We start from the raw sequence: 17420 nt of genomic DNA on the forward strand, positions 1-17420 counted from the left end.
ATCTAATTTTTAAGATGTCAGTGGCCTGATATTTCAGAACTGCCCTGTGGCTTTCACTCATGCTAATTAAGCCATCTCCCAAATTTCAAATTTTAATATTTTCACTGTTGGATGAAAAGGGTGGTATTTCTCATCCAGTACCCTTCTTTTGGACACTTAATTAGACTGTTGTAGAGAAATAACAAGGGTAAGACGAAAAAAGCAAAAAACAACCAACCCACATGAATCTCCTTAAACATCTGTTTTTGTTTTTTTCCCCAAGGTGTAAAAAGATGGTTCCAGCTTCAAAGAGATTCACTATACATAGATCTTCTAATGTTCTTACTCTTTCTCTGAAACGTTTTGCAAATTTTACTGGTGGAAAAATTGCTAAGGTGGGTAGATAATATTCTTAACAACTGTTTATGCTGAGCCTTTCAAGGCTTAACTGCCCAGCAGCTACATGGAAGTTTTATTACCTGATTTTCTAAGTTCTTCCAGCACTTGTTAGTGGGATAAAATGTCAAAGAACTGAGCTCAAAGTTTGCTGTGTGTGTTTACAGAGTGTGTGTGTTTTCGTCTGTATCCCTTAGCTGACTAGACTTTCTGAAGGTCACACCTGGTGCTTATTATCCGCGTTTGGGCGTCATAGTTGGTGAAGGTGCTGAGTGGGTTCAGGGAACGCTTATGGCATTTCAAGTCCAAAGATTTCCCAGCCAGACCTTGCCATTCTTTGACCAGAGTTTGTTTGCTTGTTTATTCGTTTGTTTTCTGATTGGTAGTATACTGACCTTTCCCATTTTCTTCCCACTTTCTGAAACTGAAAGTGGTCAGAAATCCAGTAACATGCGGAATAAATAACCTGCTCCTGAATTGTTAACAATAAGCAATGACTTCAAGTCCAGACTTGTGATTGTTAACTGTCCGCTTTGATGGGTTTGGAGAACTCACATAGTCTGGATCCTTACTTGCGTAAAGAAAACAAATACAGGGGGATTGCACTAAAGACACGTAGAGTCAGGCGTCTCCGGGTTAGGTCTGTCTTCCAAAATGAGGCTGCGGTGTTGGGTCCCTGCTGGAGCACCACAAGGCGCCATGTGCCCTGAGCCTCCCGCCCTGCCCTGCGTGTATGGACGGGATGATCTGCACCTTCAGAGATGATGTTCCTTTTTTCTCTCTTCATACTTGTGTAGGATGTGAAATACCCTGAGTATCTTGATATTCGACCGTACATGTCTCAACCAAACGGAGAGCCGATCATTTATGTTTTGTATGCAGTCCTGGTACACACTGGTTTTAATTGCCATGCTGGCCATTACTTCTGCTACATAAAAGTAAGTTGTGTGGATTTTCTTAATTACTCTATTTACAGTACACTGTAAGATACCACTGGCATTCTTGGGAGGGAAGGGGGGCTTTTCCAGTTGACCTGTGGTAGCCCCTTTTTCTTACAGGTCTCTGGATTGAGGTTCCCCATGTACCTGATCGAATCTGATATCTCTTTTGTTGGCTGTCTTACAGGCTAGCAACGGCCTCTGGTACCAAATGAACGACTCCATCGTGTCTACCAGTGATATCAGATCGGTACTCAGCCAGCAAGCTTACGTCCTCTTTTATATCAGGTATTGTCAGGAAAGTGCACTTCCACCTTTTCTGTTAAGTCAGAAAGAATGCTTCACTTCATCAGCATGCTTACATTCCATTGTTTGGTTAAACAGCATCTCGGTGGTGGGGAGAGTAAGGAAGGTATATTTGAGAGTGGGCCATACGTTTACTGTAGCTCTCAGCTCTTCGGCAGGTTAAAGAAATGCACAGAAGAAGGGACGGGAGAAGCCACAGAGGGCTTCTGCTGCTGGCAGCAAATCGGGTGGGCTGGCAGGCCGGGGAGGCAGTGAGCAGAGGCCCTGTGAGGGGACTCCTGAGTGCCTGGTGTGGTCATCTCTCAGCCCCGGGCACCAGCAGCCAGCCACGCCCCCGGCCAGGCCCGGGCCTGCCCCCACCTGCTGCTGCGTGTTACTGATTCGATAATTCCTCCTGGAGATGTGGGGCCTTGGGGCAGTCCGTTGAGTGCTCCAAGGTATATCCATTGGTAGTAACTGGAAATTCAGAACATCCTCAAATTGCCAACAATAGCAGATCACATAAATGGTAGCGTGTGCATGTGACGAAATACAATGCAACTGTTAAAAGTGGTTTTTATGATGTTTTTTAAAATGCTATGAGAAAGTGCTCTATATATGGAGGAAAAGCAGTTTGAAATTTTACACGCTGATGTTGAGGAGATCAGTCCAGGCTAAAGCCTGGAGGAAAATCCACAAAATCTGGATAGCAGGTTCCTTGAAGGGGTGAGGGGAGGCAGAATGTCTTTGTTTCTTTCTGACTTTTCAGGATAGCACAGATCTAAGTGATATGTATTTAGAATTAGAAAAATGGAAAACAAAAGAAAAATAGCTTTAAAAAAATTACCCCCCCCCCAAAAAAAAACACCTTTCAGCTAGAATACATAGATATCAGATCAGAATCCACAGTGGCCCTTTGTCTGCTGACCTGAGCTCCCAGTGCCAGCCTGGGCTGGGCCAGGACTCTGTGCACTTCCCCAGGTCGCGTCTCCTGTTGCCGAGGGTGGGGTGTGCGTGAGCTCTTTGGGGGGTGTCCCATGTTACCCTGAGCACTGTCACTGTCTGTCCCCAGGTCCCACGATGTGAAAAATGGAGGCGAACTTACTCATTCCGCCCACAGCCCCGGCCAGTCCTCGCCCCGCCCGGTCATCAGTCAGCGGGTTGTCAACAGCAAACAGGCAGCCTCGGGATTCATTGGCCCACAGCTCCCCTCGCACATGATGAAGGTAACCTCCCGAGCAGAGGGTCCAGCCCTCTACTCAGTGCTGCAGTGGTGGCCCTGACCTCGTCCACAGCTGAGTTTCGTATCCACAAAAATGGATTCAGGCCGTTTATTAGAAAATACTTCAAACGTAGGGGAAATCTCTGAGGACGAACAATGTGATCCAGAAGGAAGTAGGGGTATGAGTCTGTCTAAACACTGGGGATTTGATCTCCCACCCTGGACTCCGTTCACTTCATGGAGTAAATATTGAGGGGTTCTCGATTCATGCTGGCCTCCAGGAAGAGATGCTTGTACAGAAAGAACACTCGCGTTGCCTCCATTTAGCCCTTTCAGGGGTGTGACGTTTTCTGCCTGCTGTCTGGCTGGGCCCTATCACACCCCTGAGGGCTGCTCAGAGCGAGCAGAGGGTATGCTCTCTGGTTCCTGTGACATCAGCGTCCTCAGTGGAGGCCTGGCTTTTGCTTGACGTAAATGTTGAGACCGCAGACGTGTTGACATAGCTTGTACACACCGTGGAATAATCCTGCCACCTGTGCCATGGTGTCATAACAGCCTTTCAGTTTGACAGGGAGCCACAGCCTCAGTGCTGTAGGGAGCTGGCCAGGCAGCAGGTCCTGTGCTGGGCTCGGCCTGAGTGACGTGGGACAGGCCAACTGCAGAGCATCTGCCCTGTGTGGAAGGGCGGCTGCTGCTGCTGATTTGTCAGGAAATGTTTTTGCTTAACTATGAAGCCTTCCCTTGTAGCTCAGTTGGTACAGAATCTGCCTGCAGTACAGGAGACCTGGGTTCGATCCCTGGGTTGGGAAGATCCCCTGGAGAAGGAAATGGCAACCCACTCCAGTATCCTTGCCTGGAAAATCTCATGGACAGAGGAGCCTGGGGGGCTGCAGTCCATGGGGTCTCAAAGAGTTGGGTACAAATGAGCGGCTAAGACTTCCAGTGTGAAAGTGAGTCACTCAGTCGTGTTTGACTCTTTGAGACCCCATGGGCTATACAGTCCATGGAATTCTCCAGGCCAGAATGCTGGAGTGGGTAGCCTTTCCCTTCTCCATAGGCTCTTCCCAACCCAGGGATTGAACCCAGGTCTCCCACACTGTAAGCAGATGCTTTATCAGCTGAGCCATTATCCAGTGGTAAGTTAGCAACTAATTCAGATACTTAAGAAAACATTTTGAAGGCCAAAGTTCCTCTATGAGGCAGAATTCACCCATGACCACCGGTGTGCAATTTCTGGGTTTTAGCAGCAAAAGCTGGGATGTGGAGCGAAATAACTACTTGAGTAAGGGTGGGAGGTCAAAGAGGCAGGGATGGCTAAGCGAGCGTGTCCGTCCACATGACTGTCGCCGCATTCCTGGGGCCCTGGGAAGTCCCCAGGGCTGGCCTCCTCCTGCCTGAACTGCCAGGGGCTCCCAGAACCACGAAGGAGAACCTGTGTGACGCCATGCCCAGGAGGACCTGCTGCTTTCTGCCAGAGCAGTTGTTCTCCGACAAAAGCCATTGTCCCTGTTTACCAGAAATGAACTCCCAGAAAACTGGGGCCTGTGAAAGGTCCGGGGCGGACAGGCCCGCGTGAGAGGGCGGTGTTGCTCATTCCTCCTAGAGAGAGAAAAGAGGGCCGGAGTGGGAAAGGCCCGCCGCCTGAGGTCTTGAGTCTGGTGGTTTCTGGAGCTCTCACCTGACTGTGGTCTGCTTGTCCCCAGAACCCCCCTCACCTGAACGGGACGGGACCACTGAAGGAGACGCCGAGCAGCCCCATGTCAGGCCCCAGCGGGAACTCCAGCGTCAGCAGGACTGGTCCTGTGAGCGCCTCCCCGTCTGTTCAGAACTGGTCAGTTAACAGGCCCTCAGTTATTCCAGAACACCCCAAGAAACAGAAAATCACGATCAGTATTCACAACAAGTTACCTGTGCGCCAAGGTCAGTCTCAGTCTAACCTTCACAGCAATTCTTTGGAGCACCCCAACAAGCCCGCCCCCTCTTCTACCATTACCACTTCTTCTGCAATACAGTCTACCTCGAGTGCCCCCACGCCGCCCGCCTCTAGTAAGGTCCCAAAGCAGATGGCCCCGAGGGAGGCCTGCTCCAGGCCCATGATGAACGGCAGGCCCAGGCTGAGCGCTGGCGTGCTGGTCCCCTACGGCGCCGAGTCCTCCGAGGAGTCTGACGAGGAGGCCAAGGGCCTCGGCCAGGAGAACGGCCGCGGGCTGACCGAGAGCGCGTGCTCCCCTGCTCTGGACGCTGAAGACGGCGACGCCTCCCCGCACGAGCTCCAAGAACCTGTGGCTCTAAATGGTGCTACTGGTCTGGACAGCGACCCGACGGAAAACGGCCTGCCCTCGGACGGGGCCCCTTGCCCAGGCCAGCCCGCGCTGCACTCAGAACACCCCTTTCCCAAGGCAAATGGCCTCCCTGGGAAGGTGAGCGGCTGTGGGGTGGCGGGCAGGCGGGCTTCCCTTCTGCCCTCGTGTCCAGCGGGTCACATGGCTGGGTTACAGGAGGCAGAGGCGTGGCACTCACTGCTGAAAAACATCTTTTTTTTCTATCCTAGTTGATGCCTGCTCCTTTGCCACCTCTTCCAGAAGACAAAATCTTAGAGACCTTCAAACTCGGCAGCAAAGCCAAAGGCTCGGCAGAGGAGACTAGGTAAGACGGCTGTCTCAGGGCAGCAGGATGTGGGACCAGGGTGCATCCACTTGCAGAAGGCCTGGAATGAGCCTTCTTGAATAATCATCTGTAGAACTCGTTGATTTTCCTGGTGGGAAAGTCAGGTAAACAGTTATCGGGGCCTGTTAGTCCAGCGCCCACCTCCTCTCCCGCAGAGCCTCCCCCTGCCGGGGCCTTGTTGGTACATGTCTGACCAGCCAGCACGTCCCACTCAGCGCCCCCAACAGGCGCCCGAGGGTGTGCAGAGGGGCTGGGCAGGGAGTCTTGCTCTGTTCAGGAGCAAAGGCTTTGTTATGCTCTCTCTAGAGCTCTGAGATTAAATTAAGGGTCAGTGTGGTGTGTCTCCATGCTTAAAAAACACACGTCAGTGTCTTGACCTTAGCGTACATAACGTGATGGGAGTAAAGGCAGGGCCGTGAGGCGGCAGCTGCGATCACCAGAGGGACAGCCCGGGAGCTGGCACCTCATGTCAGTGCCGTGACGGCCTCCTGGAGGACAGCTCTCGGCCAAGGTGTGACTGTCTTTAGCTGGACACCTGGGGGTGTCTGTGAAGCAGCCAGTAACAGAGCTGAAGTTTTCTCCACATGGACCTCAGGCTGTGGGCGCCTGGCTTGTTCTGCAGAACTGCCTGCCTCAGCCCCTCCCTACTGGTGCTGTGGTCTCCCCCATCACAGGGACAACCCCCATGCACCCCATGTCAGAAGGGCCCTTGCGGGGGACATGCCCTCAGCAAGAATCCCAGTCAGGAATGTTCCCAGTCGAGCCTAAAAAGGGGGCAGCCTGAGCACTCAGTCCCTGGCACCACGGCTGTCTTCGTCTCTCCCCTCATCTGGTTCAGCTTGTCTTCAGATGGAACGTGCGTGAGCAGAACAGATGACCTGTGATGGTCACACCCCAGCCACGTGCGCCCCAGCCATGCGCACCCCAGCTGCACGTGCGACCTTGAACCTCTGTAGTGACCTCGCGTGTCTTCTCTCTCCCAGACCAAAAAGGGGGCCCGCTTTAGGGTTTTTCTTGTTTTCTGGCAGCTTTCCTTAACTTGAGGAGTCCGTCAAAAGCATAGCAGAATTCGTTTACTGCAGCAGTGATTCCTCAGTTTATTGGCAATTCAGGGAGCTCTTGGCTCTGTTGGGAGGTAACTACTCTGCCTCTGAGGCTCCAGGAAAATTTGGAGAAAAGGGATCCAGAGAAAAAGTAAGCGCCCTGTCATTATTTGACTTTTTTGATGGTCTGGACTTAGTTACTGAGAAGAATTAGAAAAATATTTGAAAACCAGAGGCACTTAGAATTGCAGAGTTATTAGTGAAAAATGAAGTAGGCTTGATAGAAATTTTTACATTTATGTACAATGAGAAAACTTGAAGTTTCCAAAAATGATAAGCCCAGTTTTAGGTTTCAGCCAGATACAGTAAAGCCATAAAATATTTAGTAAATAAATGAAGTGTTTGTCCCTGTAGCCCATTGACAAAAACCCAGAGAGCAAATGAGTAAATGACCCCTGTCCTTCTCTGTCTCTGCGGGGCTGCAGGACACCTGGCTCAGAGGAGAGGCCTCTGGAGCATCCGGAGGCGGAGCTGGAGGCTGGCCGTTCCCCTCCCGGTGATGCCCGGGACAACCTGGAGTCTGTCTCGAATCTCAGCAGCAAATTCAAGAAGGCTTCGCCGCCCTCGGACCCCAGCATCAAACCTACCAAAGAAGAAGTCTCTGAACGTGTTTCGGCAGAACCTGAGGAGGCTGTACCGAGTGCCAGCACCTTTTGTAACCCCGACAAGGACGCCCTCGGGGACGATCAGCTTTTGGCACCCTGTGACCCTGGGAATTTAACAGACGATCAGAGCAAACCGTCCCCGGACGTGGGAGGGACGTTACCAGAGCGGCCCCAGGACCCGGTGGCCGCGGAAGCCGCAGGGAGGCTGAGCCCAGGTCCCTCTGTGCCTTCTGAGGGTGACCATGAGCCCGAGCCCTTGGGTCACAGCGGTCGGGACAGAGGCTCGGATGCGGAGGGTCCCTCTAAGAGCATGGGGGTGTCCACAGATGAGGCGCCTTCTGCGCAGCTAGACACGATCACAGAAAACCGTCCTGAGGGGCCCCCCGAGCGCAGCAGCAGTGAGAGAGGGGAAGACAGTAAGGCCGGGCAGAAGGCCCCGGAGCCGTGTCTGGTCCAGGAGAAGGTCAGCAGCCTGAGAAAGGTCGACCGAGGACATTACCGCAGCCGAAGGGACCGCTCGTCCAGTGGCGAGCATGCACGGGAGAGCCGGAGCAGGACCGAGGTGCAGCATCGGCGGAAGCGGCCCCACCGGGAGCACGAGCGGCCGCGGCCTGAGCGGCCCCGGCCGGAGCCCTGCGCCCTGGCCCCGCAGCCCCCCTGCCCCAGCTCCCTGGCCAGGTCAGGCCACCACCACTCCCGGAGCAGGGGCGCCCCTGACCAGGAGTGGGGCCGCTACCACCACGCCGAGGGCGACCATGCCTGGACCCGGGAGAAGTACTACCCGGACAGGCTGCGCTGGGAGCGCTGCCGGTACCATCACGACAGGTCCCCCCTGTATCCCAGCCGGGAGCCCCGGGACTGGCGGCCCTTCCACGCCGAGCGAGAGTACGAGCGGGCCGGGCCCTATGGCGGCCGGCCTTACAAGGACCACTACAGAGGCCGCAAGGGCTACGAGCTGGTGGCCAAAGAGAGGGACCGGCACCGCTTCAGCAGCCCCCGGGCGGGCATGGCCCACGCGCCCCCTCCACACCCTGCCGCCAAGTACACCCACGACAGGCTCAGCTTCGGGGCTGAAGACGGCAGCTGCGACCTGGCCGCACGGTTTCACGAACATGACAACATTAAGTCACGGAAACGGAGATACGATAGCCTCGAGAATGAGAGTCACGTAGAAAAGAAAGCCTGGAGAAGCTTACAGAAGGACCCTGTAGAGGAGCCCAAAGTGAAGAAGCACAAAAAGTCGAAGAAGAAGAAGAAATCCAAAGACAAACACCGGGACCGAGACTCCAGGTGAGGGGCGGCTATGCGTGGGGGGCGCGCCCTCCACACCCAGCCTGGGGATGGGTGAGGGCTGTGTCGTGCGTAGCTTTCATCTCGGTGGGTTTGGGACTGCCCTGTTTTTATCGATTCCTTAGCTCTGTTTTAAGCTGTATCTTATTACGCAGTTTTATAAAACACCTAAAAACTTGGTCTTTCAAGATGTTGCTGCGTTCAGTTGGTGCTTTGTAACTGAGTACACGTGCAGCATTCGGGAGGTTAAAGCTTGGGATTCTCCGACTTCACGGTGGTGGTGGTGGTTAGTTGCTCAGTTGTGTCCGACTCTTTTCGACCCCATGGACTGCAGCACTCCAGGCTTCCCTGTCCTTCACCATCTCCCAGAGTTTGCTCAAGCCCATGTCCATTGAGTCTGTGATGCCATCCAGCCATCTCATCCTCTGTCGTCTCCTCCTCCTCCTGCCCTCAATCTTTCCCAGCATCAGGGTCTTTTCCAATGAGTCTGCTCCTCACATCAGGTGGCCAAAGTATTGGAGCTACAGCTTTAGTATCAGTCTTTCCAAAGAATATTCAGGGTTGATTTTCTTTAGGATTGAGTGTTAACCTATTTATTCACAGATGTAGTTATAGTTCTATGTCTGTTGATAATCTCCAACAAACTGTCCAATGAGATTTCAAACTGAGTTTCCATTTCTCAGTTTGAAATCTCATTGGGAAGTTTGTTCTCGTATTTTTTAAAAGCTAAATTGGTCAGCAGTTTTCTGGAAAATGACTTCTCCGTGATGACAGGACTGAGCACAAACACAGTTACTATACACTGGTGTCTCTTAAGATCGAAACCCTGGGAAGAGATTACCAGAAGCCACAGGTGAAGAGTGGTTACTTGAAGGAAAAGGAAATCAAACCTCCTTCCTCTGTGTGCCTGACACACCCAGCAAAGATACTTTTTCCTTCAGCCACTAACTAGTTTCAGGATAAGTTGGTGGAGTCCTTTCTTCCTCTGGTGTTTTGGCCAGAGCTCTTCTCCCCAAAGTTGAAGGTTGCGGTGGGGACAGGTTGAAACTGGTGAGCTTATGACCCTGGACTTAAATTATTACAGTGAAAACCGCATGTTTAATTAGGAAAGAGTTTCACTTGTGTGTGTGTAGTGAAGGTCCACAGAACGGGGTGTGAGTCAGAGAGGACCAGTTCTCCTTGGGGCGGTTTGCTTTCCTGGTGGTCCTAGTCCTGGCTTTGTCTTCGACAGGCATCAGCAGGATTCAGACCTTTCCGTAGCGCACTCTGACGCTGACCTCCACAGACACAAGAAGAAGAAGAAGAAAAAGAAGAGACACTCGAGGAAATCAGAGGACTTTGGGCGAGATTCAGAACCGCGCTTGCCCAAGGCAGCCAGCTGTGAGACTGTGGACCATTTCCGGAAAGCCGAGGGCGCCTTCCCCCTCGCAGACGGCCTGCCGCTGGAGGGCGCGGCACCCTTCTGTGAGAAAACCAAACACTTCAGGATGGAGAGCCGGGAGGTCAGGTGTCGTCTGTCCCAGTGCGACCAGGGTAAGGGGGCGCGCTGGGAGAGCGGCAGTGGTGAGGGGCGCGCTGGGAGTGGTGGCCTCAGGCGCCCTTCCCTTGGGGAGGAGGCGGTCGCTCGGGGGAGGAGCCTCACAGGGCGGAGCAGCTGTCAGTCTCGCTGAGCCCCGCCTCACGTCCTCACCCGGCTCTCGCGAGGCCTCCGCGCGGCCCCTCGAGGCTGGTGGGAAAGCTGAGCGAGGTAGAGCCAGGAGCCTGTGCAGTGTGTGGCTCTGGGCGTCTGATTGGGGACAGAACTGTTCATACGCCATGTTTGACAGAAGTGTTGTGGTACCTCCTTTCTCTCCCGGGTCCTGAACCTCTGCCCGTTGTGAGGAGACCCTGGAAGTCTGTCTGGTGACCGGTGCGCAGGCATCACGCCTCGGGCCCGGGTCTCGGGCACTGGCTCCCGGTGGGGTTCCCAGGTGACCGCAGGCTGCCGAGCGCTGGGATTCTTGTCTGCCCTGCAGGGCTTGGCCCACTTGTAACTTCCTAGTCTCTCCTGCTCTGACCGCTCTGGAGGCAGCCCTTCTGGCTTTCTCAGGTGTTCCCCTGACCTTCGACCCTAGAAGGAGTGCTGAGCCTTGCAGGGGGCCGGGCCGAGGGCGGGGCGCCGCCTTCACGTGGCCTGCCGGTTGGGAAGGATTGGACGTTTTTAAATGGTTGCTGCTGCTGCTAAGTCACTTCAGTCGTGTCCGACTCTGTGCGACCCCATAGACGGCCGCCCACCAGGCTCCGCCGTCCCTGGGATTCTCCAGACAAGAACACTGGAGTGGGTTGCCATTTCCTTCTCCAATGCGTGGAAGTGAAAAGTGAAAGTGAAGTCGCTCAGTCGTGTCCGACATTTCACGACACCATGGACTGCAGCCCACCAGGCTCCTCTGCCCATGGGATTTTCCAGTCAAGAGTACTGGAGTGGGGTGCCATTGCCTTCTCCTTTAAATGGTTGGAAGAGTCCAAAGAAGACTTTAATTTCACATGAAAATTTTGTGAAATTGATGTGTCAGTAAAGCTGCGCTGCAGCCCAGGCCCCGTCCGTGGCCCTGCGGAGCTGGCGGAGCCCGGCCTGGGCCTTCCATGCTTACCCCCCACCCACCCCGACCCCCGAGGTGCCCCCTTGTGACCCTGCCTGCCGTCCGGGAGCCCCAGAGGCCATGGGTTCTCTACCGTGTCCTGGACCCAGGGAGGAGTCATGCTGGTTCGGGGAGGACCCCCTCCAATGGCCCACAGTCACGTGATGGTTGGTGGAGGAGGGACAGATGGCCGCACAGCGCCCTGGCGTTTGGGAGAAGCAGAGATCATGAGAGGTGGGGTGTTTGGGGAGGGGTGGATGCCGGGGGTGCTTGGAGCAAATGAGAAGACTCGTGGGGCCGTTAGGAAAGGGAAGCTATGTGTCCTTTGCTCTGTTTGTTAAGATGGCAACAGTGTGCATTTCCACCTTGGTTTCCACAAACATTTCCGCAGTTTGGGGCAGGGGCTGGGTGAGATGAGTCCCTTCTGACTGCGTGGGGTGAAGTGGTCCGGGCAGGTCCTCGGGAATTCTGCCTGTCTGCCTGAATCTTCCCCTTCAGGCTGCAGGTCTGTGGTGAGGAACACAGCCAGAGGCCGCCAGCCCACCATGGGCGTGGCTCACCCACAGAGCTGGCTCAGGGAACAGTAGGTGGCACGCGAAGCCCAGCAGTGGACATGTGGTGGCCCACATGCAGGTCTCCAGGGGCTGCAGGCGGGGGGACCCTTTCCTGTCTTCGATCTGATGGCATCTGATGACGCTTGGACGCCCATACTGTCCTGACCTCCCGGCAAGGGCCACCCCCGAGGGCCCAGGCCCAGCACCGCTGTCAGCTTTCAGAGGACGGACCTCTTTGCCTGCCTGCCTGTGCTGGCGCCTTGACCACTCTCCTTTCCTCCAGACTCCTGTTCTGTGGCATCATCAAGCTCTGGAGGTCTTTGACCCAACGTGAAATGCTGATTGGTTTGCTGGGGTCAGATTGGGCTGTTCCCACGGGGACGTGGCCCTCAAGTCACCATGAAGCGTTTTCAGTGAAACCCTTGGAAGCACAGCTCGTGTAGGACTGACTTCAGGCAACAAACCTGTTTGAGAACTGCTTCTAAGTTAATGATGTGATACGCACAGAGCACAGGCACTAAAATTTTTGCAAAAACATTATTAAAATGTTTCCTAACCTTTGCTTTCTAGGTGATTGAAAACTTGGCCTCAAAACAAAAACTTCACTAGTTATGGTGAGCTCTTTTCCTCTCTGCATGTTTGTCCTGACCGTCTGTGGAGCCGCTGAGGGGCCTGAGGAGGGAGCTTGGGGCTGCAGGGGAGCAGGTGGGGAGTCAGCCCTTGAGGGGGGTGAGGTTCAGGCCCTTAGACACGTTCTCCCTCGCTGTAGAAAACGAGGGCAGGTCAGAAGCTTAAGTCATTTGAAAGATGGAGAAGTCATTTCTTCACACAGCCCTACCTGAGGGCCTGAGGGAGGGGGCCCTTCCCAAGACCCCTGTCCTTGAGCTTTGGGTGCCCCGCTCCTCCCCACCCTGCACTTGTTTCAGACAGTAAGGGCTTGGCTTGATCTGAATGAGGTTTGGGTGCTTTTTTACAGCAAATCAAAGCCTCTAGCCTCATCTCCAGGCCTGGTGCTCAGTGGCCCCGGTGGGGGTGGGGGTGGGGAGTGGTCATGGGGAATGGGGAGGGACTTTCGTCCAAATGTGTGACTTCTCAGCGAGGTGAGGCTTGAGTGAACTGTCTACAGAGGACCACCGTGCGGTCAGTGAACACTTAGCGAGTCCTCAAGGGGAAAGCCCTGAGGCCCGTTAAGGAATTCGCAGACTTTCTTCCTAGGGCTGCGGCTCCGAGTGCCCAGCAGAGGGCGCCCTCCCCGCTGGCCTCCCAGCTACTGCCTGCAGGGAGGCCAGGGGGCTTTCCTAGAGACCTGGGGCACCTGCAAAGGGGCGGGAGGACGGGAATGGAAGAGACAGCCCACCTGGGCTCACCAGGCCCTGGGTTCCACTTCCTGCTTCTGGACCACTGACGCGGCTGCCTCTTGTCTTTCAGATTCACCGTGTTCAACAGAAGCCATCCCCAACCCAGCTTAAATTATAAATAGAGAAAATAACTTTGTTCAAATCTGCGTGGTGCTTCTTTAGTAAATACTGTACAGATTTTACCATGGAGGACTTTTTTTTTTAGTTTTTACCTTTTCTTAATTACCCTTATTCCAAACGGATGAACACTTTCTACAACTGCTGACCATTGTAAAATACTGTGTATATAAATCACATTGAAAATAACGCCCTGGACTAGAACATCTCAAATGCTGCTTAATCACAGACTCAGGTTGACCACTCGTATTCCATGCAATGCTCCTCCAAGGTAGACATCCGGTGCAAGGCCAACCGGGAAACCGTGGGATTATTAAAAGTACAAACTGACAGCGTGTATATTTAATTTAAAGACGTATTTAAAGATTCGCAAGCTCTCGACCAGACTTTTGAGAGCCAGCCTGTTTTCTGTAATGTCTGATACTAGAAACTAATTTGCTTCATATTTTAGTTGTATTCAAGATTTGAAGATGTATTTTATAGACAAGTTCTGTTTTTGAACTTTGTGGAACTATTCCAATCAATTTACCAGTTATGATGAGTATTTACATTATGAATGTATAATCCAAACATTATTTGTAAGGCCTACAGTATGTTTTTATTACATAACACTTTTTTATACAGTGTCTCGTCTTGACTATGATATTGGAGTCTGAGTTGTCAGCTTGGTCCCTTAAAGTTTCTAGTTACAGACAAAATCATACTGTGATTTTATTTTTAATATGGATATGCTATCAAACTGTGATACACTTATAATTCACTGGTCCTGCATCAGGAGACGGAGTGGGGAAAACTGTATTTAATACAGTTTGTATCTGAATAATCTGTATGGTTTATACAGTTTGTGTTGTTCAGAGATGTCTAAAGTTTGATCTTTGTTTTTTTAAAGATTAAAAAAGCACTTGCCCCACTGTAAATATACAGCATGTAAAATTTATATAGTATATAAATGGCAGCAAATTAAACCTTTTGTGTCTTATTTTTTTACTGCTGTTTCCGCATGTGCTTGCAGACACTTCTCACCGACTTCTTTCTCTGCATTTACTTTCTTAAAAACTTCTAAAGCTCCAGCCATGGGCTCTCAGCCCCGCTGGTGAGAGAGAGTCCAGCGTGGGCTGCTTCACCCAACAATCCCCCCGTTTTAAAGAACCCAGCTGTAAGCAATCTTATTTTAACAATGTGTTTTTATTTAATGAACACAGTATTTGTCATTTGACAGCCATACACTCTCCAGGCTTACCATTCACTTTACAACAAAATTATCAATAGATAAAGGATATTTCTTCATGCACATTGTAGGAGTATATACATTGTAACAAACACTCCAGAAGTCAACATATATGTACATTATTTACATATTAACTATTTACCGTAAATAGAAATGTTTTCTAAGAAAAAATAAAACGAGAAATCACAATGTGTGGTTTCTGGTCTACAACAGACCTAACTTCTCAGCAAAGCACATCTATGTAGATATATGCCTTTTAGCTTGAAAAATATGCATTGCTTTATATGCAGCATTAAATGCTGCTTCATCTATAAATAGCTCCTATTTGGACTTCGTTTGGTACCACGTTAAACTGCTCAAGGATGTTGTGATCCTGAGGACACCTGCCTGTCTGGGCCCAGGGTTGTCCACTTAAACCCCCATGTCAATGGGGGCGAGTGGGGCTGTGGAAGCCATGCCTCCCACCCAGCAGACCTTCCCTGCCTCCAGCCCTCTATCGCTGGAGGGAAGCTCTTTGGCCAGAGTTGGGACAAGGCGAGTAATTCAAGCACTGAGTGCAGACGGGAGGGTGGCAGGGGGGCGAACAGGATCACACTGAGATCCAGGTAACCAGGCCCGCCAGCCACAACCTGTCCCCGCACAGCCCTGACCCAGCGGGGCTTCTGGACCAGGCCATCTGAGGGCTTAGTGGGGGAGGACACCGTAAGCCTGTCAGGTTAATACTGTCACGACAAAACCTGGAATTCCATGACTTCACGTAACACTTCTAGGGCAAGGGACAGATCCTGAGCACCACGGCCTTCTGCATCATCCCAGGCAAACAGCCGTCCGGTGAGGCTCCTTCACAAGTGGTCAGAGAAAATTTCTTACAGAAGTTTCCTGCTCACTTCTCTTAACCCCACCCTGATGCAAACCCAAAAGACAAAGTCCTGATCCCCAGGGTCCTACCTGGATCAAACAAAGGAGAGAGAGATCGGTTGTCCCACGCGTAATACTGATGGAGCTGGCACCCCAGGCAGCCCAGGAGCGTGGCTGGCCCGAGGGGAGGGCGCTGCCGGTTGTTGTCAGCAGTGTTTGGTCGGGTGGTCTGGGCAGCGTCTTTTCATGGAAGACTGGGGCCAGAGTTGCATATATGCCAGTCAGGCGTTTTCAGGAATGCTGACTTGCCTTTCTCAGAACTAGAGGTTTGAATCTGAGGTATCGGTACAGTAGCAAAGCCTAAATGCTTGGGAATGAACCAAAACAGTCAGTTTGATGCCTGGTGGAGGGTCCTGGGCGTGGCCCCCTTTGCAGTCTAGTGTGACTTTAAGCTGCACGAGGCTGGGAGCCAACAGCCATTCCGTCTCAGCATCGAGGCAACTCCCAGGAAACGTTTTCTCTGTTTCACCTCTCCATGCATAGGCTGAGGTGGTCTTTCTTGAACTTGGCCTTTGCACAGGAGAGGTGATGACCTCTCAGGCGTACAGACTGAACAAGGTGGGTGTCTTCGCAGTAGGGCAGGGAAAGAGGTCCCCCAGGGAAGGGACCCTCCACCGAAACAGCCCATGTGGGCGAGGGGGTCCTACATATAATGTGCGGGGGTCCTGGTGGTGGAAATGAAACTTAAAAGGCATGTCACTGGCCCGGCCCTGAATGCCCCACCTGTGCACCCTTGGGCCATCTCTGTGGCATGATGGGCCCAGCTCCTCACTGCACGCTTGAGCACCTCTCCTTCAGCCAGCGGCACCTGACAACCTCCTGGTCAGGGATCTTCTCCAGTCTGACCACCAGTGCATATTTGGGGTTTTAAACTATTTACAAAAAAGCCTAAGTGCTATACACCTTCATCCCCCAGCCTGCTCTTCCCCTTCCTGTAATAGATCAAATCTCTCAAAACACAGCGGAAGATTATCTCTTGTTCCTTATATGTCTACACATTACATTAACATATCTGATCATTATAAGTATTCGTCTGGCCAACAGGCCTTAACTAGTGAAGACAGGGGTCGCAGCTGGCCTGAACCATGTGTCTGGTTGGACCATGTGACACTGCTGTTTGTGGGTATCAGAAACGGGTCAAATGTGAGCAGTTTCATGTGGTTCAATACATACACTGTCCGTCCTGGGATTCAGCAGTTACAGGATAAACACCCCAAAACAAAATTTATGATTTGTGTCTTTAGAAAAGTTATCTGTGGGGCCACGAAGACTGAGCTGGATGACTCACAAGACTGGACCCCTGGAACCCTACCCTGCCCAGTGCGTGTCCTCAAGGACACGGGCGTCTCCCTCCACAAGGGGGCGCCCTCGGGTTCCCCTTGAGCACGGCACCCAACTCCCCAGTTGCTGCATATGTGTGTATATGTAACTTGTTCTCAGTGCACAGTATATACGTGTGTCCAGAAGTTAAATTTATAGCTGCCATTCTAAAAATACTACTGTTAGAAAGTATCTTTCATTATAATTTCAGAATATAAAAAGGCGTATAAAAGCTATAATCCTATATATCTGAGAAAAAAACTCAATAAAAAAGTGGTAGCTTTTCCTTTCCTGTTATGACACAAAACAGCGGCTTCCAGAACGGCCAACACCGCCACTGCCACCAAGGAGCACGTGGGGCCCCTTGTCTGCCCGCGGATATTCAAGGCTGGACCACCAGGCACAGCTGCAGGCCGGGACTTCGAGAAGGATGTCCTCGGAGCCGGGAGGGCGGCGGGGGGAAGGGGTGACGTGAGGCCTCTTGAGATCAGCAGGGGCTGCTGTCCCGGCAGAGACAGGGCAGGCCGTCGGGGTGGTCCAGGGTGTCGCGGGGAGCCCCCAGTCACTCTGCTGTGGGGTTTCAGTTTACTTTTACCTGCTGCTCAGACCAGGAAAGCTCTATTTCTTATTGGCAATCCTCCTTTTCCTCGTGGCCAACATGTCATAGAAAGGATCCCTGCTGATACTCGCTCTGGGAGAGAGAGTTAAAAAAACTGGGTTAGGATGGGAGGGGCAGTCCTACACACAAGGCCCCGTCAAGAGCGCCCCTCGCCCCAGGCCCCGCCCCTCTGGCACAACAGCCCCACCCACCACGCAGGCCCC

At 52.5% G+C, this 17420-nt stretch overlaps 2 protein-coding genes and 1 non-coding gene across 8 annotated transcripts in view; 1 reads left to right on the forward strand and 2 right to left on the reverse strand.

The window, feature by feature from the left end:
- USP42 (ubiquitin specific peptidase 42) overlaps nucleotides 1–14118 on the forward strand; it is a 56765-nt gene extending 42647 nt beyond the window's left edge. For 4 of the 5 annotated variants that reach the window (XM_059881371.1, XM_059881370.1, XM_024984977.2 and 1 more), the window contains 10 exons: nucleotides 263–374; nucleotides 1173–1313; nucleotides 1501–1601; nucleotides 2671–2824; nucleotides 4524–5240; nucleotides 5372–5466; nucleotides 7016–8485; nucleotides 9717–10018; nucleotides 12228–12271; nucleotides 13086–14118. In XM_059881371.1, the coding sequence (XP_059737354.1) occupies nucleotides 263–374; nucleotides 1173–1313; nucleotides 1501–1601; nucleotides 2671–2824; nucleotides 4524–5240; nucleotides 5372–5466; nucleotides 7016–8485; nucleotides 9717–10018; nucleotides 12228–12235 (3100 nt within the window). In that variant the 3' untranslated portion in view covers nucleotides 12236–12271; nucleotides 13086–14118. The remainder of the gene's footprint in view (nucleotides 1–262; nucleotides 375–1172; nucleotides 1314–1500; nucleotides 1602–2670; nucleotides 2825–4523; nucleotides 5241–5371; nucleotides 5467–7015; nucleotides 8486–9716; nucleotides 10019–12227; nucleotides 12272–13085) is intronic. The other variant, NM_001206639.1, reaches the window with a different exon arrangement.
- Nucleotides 9131–9185, reverse strand: MIR12052 (microRNA mir-12052). Its single transcript, NR_162428.1, has one exon. It is a non-coding gene; the product is annotated as a microRNA mir-12052 (primary transcript).
- Nucleotides 14119–14298: 180 nt separating the features above from the next.
- The window catches only part of CYTH3 (cytohesin 3), a 68232-nt gene continuing 65110 nt past the window's right edge, over nucleotides 14299–17420 (reverse strand). For both annotated transcript variants that reach the window (XM_024985347.2, XM_024985345.2), the window contains exon 13: nucleotides 14299–17289. In XM_024985347.2, the coding sequence (XP_024841115.1) occupies nucleotides 17217–17289 (73 nt within the window). In that variant the 3' untranslated portion in view covers nucleotides 14299–17216. The remainder of the gene's footprint in view (nucleotides 17290–17420) is intronic.

Source organism: Bos taurus, chromosome 25 (assembly GCF_002263795.3).
Source record: "Bos taurus isolate L1 Dominette 01449 registration number 42190680 breed Hereford chromosome 25, ARS-UCD2.0, whole genome shotgun sequence".
Classification (NCBI taxonomy): Eukaryota; Metazoa; Chordata; class Mammalia; order Artiodactyla; family Bovidae; genus Bos; species Bos taurus.